The sequence below is a fragment of the Podarcis raffonei genome, chromosome 9 (assembly GCF_027172205.1).
Source record: "Podarcis raffonei isolate rPodRaf1 chromosome 9, rPodRaf1.pri, whole genome shotgun sequence".
Lineage (NCBI taxonomy): Eukaryota > Metazoa > Chordata > Lepidosauria > Squamata > Lacertidae > Podarcis > Podarcis raffonei.
This window is the reverse complement of record NC_070610.1, coordinates 52,512,890-52,523,217: the sequence shown is the minus strand read 5'-3', so window position 1 is coordinate 52,523,217 and position 10,328 is coordinate 52,512,890. Positions and strand designations below refer to the sequence as shown.

Below are 10,328 nucleotides of genomic sequence, written 5' to 3'. Positions count from 1 at the left end.
GCAAGCAAAGAGGTAGCCTCCCTTATTTTATTTTTCATTTTAATATGAAGGGAACAGGGAAGCTATTTAGGGGAAACCAACAACATAAACACCACCAGTAAATAAAACCAGAAACACTTCCCCCCCTTTTCTTCCAGTGGGGGTGGGTGCGAGGGAAGAAAAAACGAAGCAGCAGCAAAAAATGATGTTTAGGGTTAGGGAAAGAGATGTGTGAAAAAGCAAAGGGAGGGGAGAATTGATGAGTTCAAGGGTGAGGAGGAGAAAATAGTAGAGACAGACAACACAGAGAGAAGGGAAGAAGGGAAGGCAGGACAAACACAAGAGAATGGAGCAAACGGGGCTTTAACGACGTGGCAATTTCCACCCCCTCTTAATTTCTAAGCAAGCGTCTCTGTCCGGGAGAGGGAAGGGAAGTCTCAAGGCAGCTCCACGGAGGAGCCCTGCTTCTCCCGCTCATAGGACTGGAGGAACCACTGGAGGTGCTTTTATTTTATCTTATTTTTACACGGAGTCTTCCTAGCAAGGAAGTTGGCTTTATTCCAAAAGGAGAAAGGGAAAGGAGAAAGCAGGCGGGGGAGGGAAGGGGGGGAATAGAACAGCGCGCTAAAACATTTCCCTTTCCAAAAAGAAGCTCGCGCCGCTCCTGCTATTACTGCTCCGTTGCTCCCTAAACAATTACAGTTTTCCCTCCTTGCAAAGCAAGCGAAAGCGCCCTGACGGAGAGGCGGAAACAGGCAGGCGCAGAACTCTGAGAATGACGGCTCTTTATGACCCGCCCCCTCACTTCCGGGCCCTTCCTCTCGCCCAGCCCTGCGCTTGCAGGCAGAGCTCCATAGCAACGGAGGCCTGCTGAAGCGCTGCCGCCTTTGAGCCTTCCCAGCGGAGCCATGGTGAGGGAAGGGGGAGCTTATGCTGTGATGGGGTTCAGGGGGGAGGCGGTGGGGAAGCCGTGATCCTGCCGGGTTTGTAGATGTGGGGAGAAAGAGGGGGGAGCCGCGAAACGGGGGAGCCAAGGTGGATCTGGAGATTTCAAGCGAGTGGGAGGAGAAGGGCGGCGGCAAGGCATCTGCCCCCAATGGCATCTCCAGCGAGGGTTGGGAGAGGCTCCTGTCAGGAACCTTGGAGAGCCGCTGCTGATCAGTTCAGGTCACACTGAGCTTACATAGGTCCATGGTCTAACTCGGTATCTGGGTTCCTATATAGGGGAAAGGCCTGAGCTCTCTGGTACAGCATCAGCTTAGCATGCAGAAGGTTCTAGGTTCAGCCTCTGGCATCTCCAGATGGGGAAAAGTTGTTGATCCCCCGCCTGGAATCTGGGGGTGGGGGTGAACCACACTATATTAGATGGACCAGTGGCCTATGACCTTATATAGAGTGAAGAACAGGGCAGGTAGGTCTTCTTGAGCTCAACTGTTAGGATGTCTGAGTGCAAACAATGAGGGCGGGGCTTCTCCAGCTTTTTAATAGTTGCGTAGAAGGACAAAAACAACACTTTAAAGCCAAATAAGGCTTTCAACATGGCTTCCAGATAACAACCATAAGACAGTCCCTGCTCTGAGGCTCACTGAAAAGGAAGAGGGATTGGGAGGGAAGACGAAAAAATATTAAAGACATTATTGACATTAATTTGGGGAGGGGGTGGGGGGGTTCCATCCTCCTGTCTATGAGTCATGTAATTTTTTTGCATCCAGGAGCAAATTGAACACAAGTTATTTGTGTAAGCAGGTACAGTGGTACCTCGGGTTAAGTACTTAATTCATTCTGGAGGTCCGTTCTTAACCCGAAACTGAAGCACCACTTTAGCTAATGGGGCCTCCTGCTGCTGCTGCACCGCCGCCACACAATTTCTGTTCTCATCCTGAAGCAAAGTTCTTAACCCGAGGTAATATTTCTGGGTTAGCGGAGTCTGTAACCTGAAGCGTATGTAACCTGAAGCGTATGTAACCCGAGGTACCACTGTATGCTGGTTCTTGCCTGGGTAAATCAACCAAAGCTTGAGTTTAACTTGGATTTTAAGGAGCCAACCCATCTGGTTTCTTATCAACTCATGAGTGCGGCTTTCTGCTCTCAGTATTGCTGCTATCAGGGTATTGGTAGCAGGAAACCCCACATGAGCAGATACGTAGGAGTAGAGGGTGCTGCAGGTGGCTGTCTTAATGCTGGGTTTTAAAGAAAAATATAGATGGCATTTTAAGCCTCCATTTTACCATCTACCCTTTAACATAGCACCTCTCTTGCTTCACTAAGATCATGTCCCTTCCGACTTGCCCCACTAATGCAGAGCAGCCTCGTTCCCTGGTGCCTTCAGCGTGAAGCCATAATTCCAGATGCTACTCTGCAACAGGGCTCCCTCCACAAGTGCTCCATTGCTGTTAATTCAGTAGCTAGTTCAATGGGCTGGATCCAATGTTAGAGTAGACCCAATGAAATTAATGGTTACAACTAACTTTATTAATTTCAGTGGGTCTGCTCTGATTTTGATTTAGTGGGATACTATCCCATGTTCTGGAGCTGGAGACCAAATTGGTTAGAAATATTGGTTGCTGCCAAAATTTTACGGGCTAGTGCTCACATTTTGTTAGTGATTTTGCTTCTTTTGCAGGCAGAGGTAGAAGAAACTTTAAAGAGGATCCAGTCACATAAAGGAGTTATTGGAACTATTGTCGTAAATGCAGAAGGTAAAGATCTGCCTTTTGGGTGTTCTCAGAAGTACACTCAATGCTTTGTACAAAAAGATGCTTTTTGGAATTTTTCTTTTGCTATTTGAAATCTCCTTTAAGCTAAATTGGTTATTCTAATTTACAATTTGAATTCAAATCTGAGGACTGGTTTCTTTTAATCTGCAGAAGTCGTCAGTGTGAATAGTTTATTTGATATCAAGAGGCTGATGGGTACTTTGTGATTTGTGTGTGAGGCCTCAGCATTTTCTTCAAGTTCACAAATGCTATGTTTTTAAAGACACTTTTGCCACTTTAACACAGTGGATAAAACCAGTGCTTTTTTCTGGGGGTACTAAAGGGTACACAGTACCGGCACTTCCCTTTCCACAATGTTAAAAGTGTGGCACTTACTTTAACAACTTCATGGGGAGTACCAACACCTTCTCTCTCTCTCTCTCTCTCTCTCTCTCTCTCTCTCTCTCTCTCTCTCTATATATATATATATATATATATATATATTTAAAAGCACTGGATAAAATTATGTTTTTTGAAATTGGTAGCAGCATTCCCATTTACTGGAAGTTGGGGTTTCACCCAGTATGTAACTACTCTAATGATCTCAAGTGTCTGTGACCATTTATTATTTTTGTAGCTATTTGTCTACTTACCCAAAATACTGAGATTCTTGAGGAAAGATTCACGTGCCTACTCCAGTAGTAGGTTTTACAGTATCTCCAGATGTCTCTACCTAATGAACATAAGGGCATACCCTCCAACATTTCTCCAATGAAAATAGGGATGTCCTATTTGTTTGTTTGTTTGTTTGTTTGTTTATACACACACCACCCATTAAACATTAAATAACTTCCTTCACATGTCTTCTAAGGGTTATATAGTTATTTCCTTGGCTCAGGAGTTGCATAACTTCATACCCTCCAACATTTCTCCAATGAAAATAGGGACGCCCTAAGGAAAAGTGGGGCATTTTGGGATCAGATCAGAAACCGTGTTGGCTTCTGAAAATCTTGGACTGCCCTGGAAAATATGGACACTTGGAGGGTCTGTAAGGGCTTAAGAGCAAACTGCTGGATCAGGCAAATGACCCTTCTAGTCTAGCATCCTGTTCTCACAGTGGCCAACTAGATGCCTGTGGGAAGCTTGTAAGCAGGACCTGAATACAATAGCACATACTCTGGTTGTGATTCTCAGAAACTAATATTTAAAAGCATAATTCCTCTGGCAGTGGAGGTAAAACATACCTGTTTTGGCTAGTAACCATTGGTAATAGTTATTCAGTTTCAGCAGAAGTGGATATCAAGCTGCATGGAGAAGGTTGTTGAAAACTATTTTTCATAGGGTTTGCCCAAGTAATTTTGATTACAGCCTGACAATCTTGGTCTACAACCTTTGTCTCATAGGCTACTGAAATCTCATTAAAATGCATGTAGTAGGGTCTGGCAGCTTACTTCCCAACTAGGTGTCCCTTCTTTTTCTTCCCAGTCTCTGATACAGGGCAGCAAAAGGATGGAACAGATTCCTATTTATGGTTTAATTGTCTCTCCTCACCTGTAACAGTTGCTGATTGGCTGTTCTTTCTCCAGAGTAAAAATGGCTTTTTCAGAAGTGTCCTTAACCTCAGATGCAGTTTGGTTCTGATGTTGCCCTGTTTAATCCTAAAGCAGCAAATGACTTCCTTTTCAGGCATCCCAATCAGAACCACTCTCGACAACTCAACTACAGTACAATATGCAGGTCTCCTTCATCAGCTCACGATGAAAGCAAAAAGCACAGTGAGAGATATCGATCCCCAGAATGATCTGACTTTTCTCAGGATTAGATCAAAGAAACATGAAATCATGGTTGCCCCAGGTAATATATTTTGTCTTCCAAAAGAAAATACTGCTTTTACTGCTGTGTGGGTAGCTTTTGAGGTCCCTTTCATTGCTCCAATGCTGCTGTTAAGCATCAGTCTTCCTGTTTCAGTTAGGAAGATAAAACCGTAAGGGATGAGCTTGCCTTCAGATCCTATAATTGCATAAATCAGGCATGTCTAAAATCCGTTTTGGGGCCCAATCCAGCCACCAGTCAATTTAATCTGGCCCTCACAGCAGTATATGTCCTGGGATTAAAAAAAGCTCAGCAACTTCAATCCTAAAAAAAGCTCAACAACTTTGTTCGGCCCTTGTGCATGTTCACTTCATCATATCTGGCCCTCTTTGGAAAAAGTTTGGGCACCCCGGGCTTAAGTAGAGAGGGCCCCGCATTTATCTATCATGTTGTGTGGCAAGGCCAGACTATAGCTGATTGCTGTGCCTGACTAGATGAGAAAATTGTTAGATCTGGTATAAGACTATTTCCTAGGTGTGAGGAACAACCATTTTTCCAAAGCTGGATTTGGCCAATTAGCACATAAAACTGCAGCTACTTACTGTTGGTGACAAATGACTCCCAAACCACCAATCTTACATGGGACAGATTTGCGTTAAGCTTTTAGTACTTGTGTTTGTACATCAAGATGATATTGATAAACAATGGCTGTTATTATTTTTTGAAGTGTTTCATTTTGTCTGCTAAGTGGGCACAAGCAGTGGTCTTTATTATTTTGCCCAAGATCAATCCCCCAAAATAGTTAACAATCAATATTGGGGAAAAGATTCACCAAATACAACAAAACATTATAACTATGAAAATATTTGGCTTATAGAACTATTTTGAAATGTATATTGTAAAAATAAGGAATTGCCGAAATAGAACAATCTGTAAGCATTTGCCATCACTTTCATTGTTTCTTATCTTTTTCCACAGATAAGGAATATCTTCTGATCGTTATCCAAAATCCTTGCGAATAGACCAACCACACCAATTTTATGGGAACTGTGCTACAATTTTAAAATAACATTTACTACAGATATACAATGTTGTAGCATACCACTAAGAAACTTTTCCAGTAACTTTTCAGGAAGTTTGCAAGCTAAAATCTCTCATGTGTGCAAATGCATTGTATTTGTAACTGAATTAATGAAAATGTGTGTCTAACTGCTTAAAGGACAATAAACCTAAACGTTAAAATGTGTTGACATTGATTGGGACATGTGTTCTAAAATTAAATAAATCTTTTGAAATAATGAAGCACAGAGCTAAGGCTACGGCTGGAACTCTAATAAAAACAGCTCTCAAAGCCATTTTCATGTAAACAGTCAGAAGTAGGGAATGCAGAATTAAATAATGGTTGCATTTCAGCTGACGTTAAACAGGATTATTAAGTCCCTTTGATTTCAGTGGGATTGATTGTTAAACATATGTTCAAGTTTTCCAACTTCAGATTGATTGTGCCCAAAGTAAGTGAATTCAATAATATCGTGAACTCCTTAGAATGACAGAGCACCCAGTGGGGTTTTTTTCTGATAGAGCTAAACATGCTTTTCCTTATTCATTAATGTCTGCAGTTACTCTTTGTGCAGTGGCTCACAATGTTTCAGATGCCTGTATGAAATAAACGTTTATCAGTAGTTTACAGATAGAAATGAAATGCAAAACAAACTACTGGAAATATGACAGGGACCACGAGTTCTGAACCAAGGCTGCAAGCCTATTGCATTGAACTCAGTGGGGCTTACTTCCAGCAGTACTCAAGCAGGTTCAGGCTGCGTGACATCTGAACCTAGTGAGGGAATTATTTCAAAGGAATGTATGGAGTACTGTACTGCTGAAGCAGGAGGGAAACAAAGGACTCGAGCACAGTGAAGATCTCTTAAGCAGATGTGCTTGAAGAGGGCGATTCTGTTTCATCACAGAGATGTGCAGCAAGACAGAATGTGATCTCTTTGCAGGCATTCACTTAGCAAAGCAGTATGTTTTAAGATAATATTGAGGTATGCTATTTCTGTGGCAGGCTTCATTGAACTGAAAGGTGGGGACTGTTAAATGCTTAGTAACTTCTTAGGGAAGTTTTTAATGTTTGATGTTTTATTGTGTTTTTAATATTCTGTTGGAAGCAACCCAAAGTAGCTAGGGAAACAGCCAGATGGGTGGGGTATTATTATTATTATTATTATTATTATTATTATTATTATTATTACCAAACTTAGGAAATCTCTAAAACTTCCTTGAAGTTTCTGTTTTCATCACTTAATAAATATTTCATTTCTAGTAATCTAAACATTTCAGTAACATTTCAGCATTCATAAAAAATGTGTTTGCATTTTGATTTAGAAAAAAATCAACTTCTAACTTTGAATTCATTCAGTTAATTTGTGGAACATTAAAATGCATGGCCTAGATGTGTGTTACAGCATAAGTCCAATTAAGCATAAGTCTTACAAAATGTGATTGTCATAACAAAGCATTAGAAAGGGAAAAAACAATAATTCAGATCTAATTCACAGTCAAATGGTCTCAAGGCTTAGCTGATGATTTAAAAAATTTAAATTCACTTTACAAAAAGAAATAAATCCCGCTTACTAAAAGCTCTTAATTCTACAAACACACACGAAAAGCTTCTTACAACAAGAAGCATCCTATTGAACATGCCACATTTTTAGAATGTACACATGCTGCAGTTTTTATGTATCATATTTCTGCTAGGTAGCAAAAAAAAAAAAAATATTTTCCAGAAATAATTCTGATGCAGATACATGTAATGACATCTCAGGGTCATGTAAAATGGACATCATAATATCTTCCACACCAATCCGATACTTCGTAAGATGAAAGTTGCAGTCCTATGAACTATAAACCCCATTGCATACACTTACCTTTGAGTAAGCATGCATGGGATTGTGCTTTAACACTATGATTCTACAAAGAGGAGCTAAATCCAGCTCCTTGCTTCCTCTCTGGAACATCTGATATTTTTAAAGAAATTGGATTTATTGTATTTTTCCATGTGTAAGATGCCCTGGTTTTTTGAACCAAAAATTAAGAAATTACTTTATTTTCCCGTGTATAACATGCCCCCTTGTATAACTCAAAATTAAGAAAATAGGGGGAAATTGCCAAGACTTGTTAAGCTGGGGGGGGGGGTTGTCCAGAGTGGTTGAGCTTTTTTTGGGGGGGGGGTTGCCCACAGTTGCTTAGCTTTTTCACATGCCCAATTGCTGTTGATAATCTCCTGCTCGCGGCTACAACCAGTCACACTCCCCCTTTCAACTACCGGTGTATAAGACGACCCCCAGTTTTAAATATTTCCTTTATTTTGCTTGACCAAAGGTGGCAACCATACCCATGGGATATGGATCCAAATTAGTCTCCCCCCCCCCGCCTTATTTGGTGTTCAGGTGCTTTGGGCACAAAGCTGACCTTTGGTTAAGTGTGGCTGAAAACCTCGTGTGCAGATTGCTGGCTTCTGAATGCCCCTGCAGGAAGTGACTTGGAGAGTGTAATTGCTCTCCTGCTAGCTGTAAAGGTAAAGGGACTCCTAGTCGCAAACGACACTGGGGTTGCAGCGCTCACCTCACTTTACAGGCCAAGGGAGCCAGCGTTTGTCAGCTCCGCAGACAGTTTTTCCGGGTCATGTGGCCAGCATGACTAAGCTGCTTCTGGCTCAATGGAACACTGACACCAGAGCAGCGCACGGAAACGCCGTTTACCTTCCCGCCAGAGCGGGACCTATTTATCTACTTGCACTTTTTGACGTGCTTTCGAACTGCTAGGTTGGCAGGAGCGGGGACCGAGCAACGGGAGCTCACCCCATCGTGGGGATTTGAACCGCCAACCTTTTGATCGGCAAGCCCAAGGCTCTATGGTTTAGACCACAGCGCCACCTGCATCCCATCCTGCTAGCTATAGTGGACAGGAATTCTGTCTCTGCTGATTCTAGGGTTGGGGTGGAGACTAGGAATCACATTGGGACCTCCGTCCTGTTGATAGTGTTTCTCCCTGCAGGAGAATCAGCTGCAGCTGCTTAATCAACACAAGCTATTGTCTGTCTGCCCTTCGTTAAGAGGGTACAATCTGCGAAACCAGTCAAGCTCCCTCATCATACTACAGGCCCCATGGATTACTGTATGTCTTCCCAGCTTGCCCCATACCAGATTTGGGGGAGAGGCATTAAGTACAGATAGAAAGAAGTAGATATTTAAAAGTACCATATTTTTCCGTGTATGAGATGAGGTTTATTCACCCCAAAATAAAGCCCCCCAAAAGGGGGGCATCTTATACACGGATAGTGCCTTGGCGGGATGGGTGATTGCTTTTAGCTATGACTGGGAGAGTATCAGTGGTGATTGGGTGGGTGATTGGTGACTGCGGCAAGGTCTGCTGTCTATTGGCTGCTGCTGCATCAGTCTGAAGAGTGATTGGTGGCTGCTGGCTCAGAGCGGGCAGTCGATAGATATTTTTAGTGGCATGTGTGACTTTCAGTACCGCTCCGGTGGGGTAGCGATTTTTGGCAAACCTCCCCCCCCAAAAAAAGCTCAAGCACTCTGGGCTCTCCTCTGCTAAAAAAAAACCCTCAACAATTTTGGCAATCTTCCCCCATTTTCTGAATTTTGAGTCTCCCAAAATAGGGCGTTGTCTTGTACATGGGGGCATCTAATACACGGAAAAATATGGTAATCCAAGAAAAAAAACGGGGAGGGAAGGGTGAGGTTCTAGAAAGGGAAAGGTGGCTGGGTTATTAGGGAACTCAGCCAAAACCTGACCAAAACAAGAGGGCAGTCTGGTCTGGAGGGTGAGATGTCTCTTCCCACTAAGTGAGGTCAGAAGATTGGAACCTACCTGCCAGAGCTAGTGGGAGGAGCTATTCCAAAGTATGGAATGCCCTTGGAACCACAGGTGAATAGCTGTGTTTGATACTGAGGTTCACTAATATGTGTTGAAACTTACACTTTGTTCAAACATAGGCATTGAAAGGATGGAAAAATACTTAATTTCCCTTGTGCCACTCTTTAAACACGCCCTAAAGGTTAACAGGTAACTATTTATTATTTCATAAGGTTTTTAAAATGTATTTGCACCCACACATATGCTTTATTCCATGCAAGATGGGAAAGAAACTTGTCTTTGTCTTGAAAAGATTAATAATCAAAATGACAAATGCAGGAAAGGCAGGAAACATGTTCTACCAAGGGATAATATAGCAAAATATTCAGTTTGAGGCTAAGGGATACGCCAGAGAATTGTTTTTACTGCAAAATACGAGGTTTGTCCTTGATCACTGTTCCCAAATATGTCAAAAGGTTAAACTTTCAAGCCATTTCAACATAAATGTTTTTCTTCCCCCTCCTGTTTGCACGGAGTAAGTTTAATAGGATTTTTCTATAGGGGTATTCAAAGATCTTGGATACAATTAGGTCAATGGAAACTATTAAATTTAATGTAATCAAAAGTTACAGCGATTATTAAGGAAATATCAACTAGCCTTTCATCGCAAGTCGTCTTTGGGCAGAGCATATCTGAGAGCTGTTTCAGGACTGTAAAGCTTGAAACTTGATTGCATTGTGCAATGTATTTTAATTTATTTGTTTAATACATTATTTCATGATTTGTCTCAAAGAACTTCCAACTGTTTTCTTGCACCCATGGAACTGACCCAACAACAAATTACAAACAGCTTTTGTGATTTCCACAAAATGTAAAGTTTTGTTCCTATTATTTATTTGCGTAGACTGTTGGAGCAGGGGGGAAATTTGTTGGTCTTCATTGATACAATAATGGTTTGGTCTTGGG

General features: G+C 42.0%; 1 protein-coding gene across 1 annotated transcript; it reads left to right on the top strand.

Annotated features, from left to right (window-relative positions):
- The first annotated feature begins 766 nt into the window (after positions 1-766).
- Positions 767-5,729, top strand: DYNLRB2 (dynein light chain roadblock-type 2). The gene is made up of 4 exons (XM_053403516.1): positions 767-890; positions 2,603-2,678; positions 4,362-4,529; positions 5,466-5,729. Exons 1-4 carry the CDS (start codon positions 888-890, stop codon positions 5,507-5,509), a joined length of 291 nt encoding a protein of 96 aa, XP_053259491.1. The 5' UTR covers positions 767-887; the 3' UTR covers positions 5,510-5,729.
- Positions 5,730-10,328: the final 4,599 nt, after the last annotated feature.

What these genes read in the sequence shown, in the direction of transcription:
- DYNLRB2 (XM_053403516.1), top strand. An exon ending in TATTGTCGTAAATGCAGAAG is followed by an intron (nt 2,679 to 4,361) that starts GTAAAGATCTGC and finishes CTTCCTTTTCAG; the next exon opens with GCATCCCAATCAGAACCACT. An exon ending in TGAAATCATGGTTGCCCCAG is followed by an intron (nt 4,530 to 5,465) that starts GTAATATATTTT and finishes CTTTTTCCACAG; the next exon opens with ATAAGGAATATCTTCTGATC.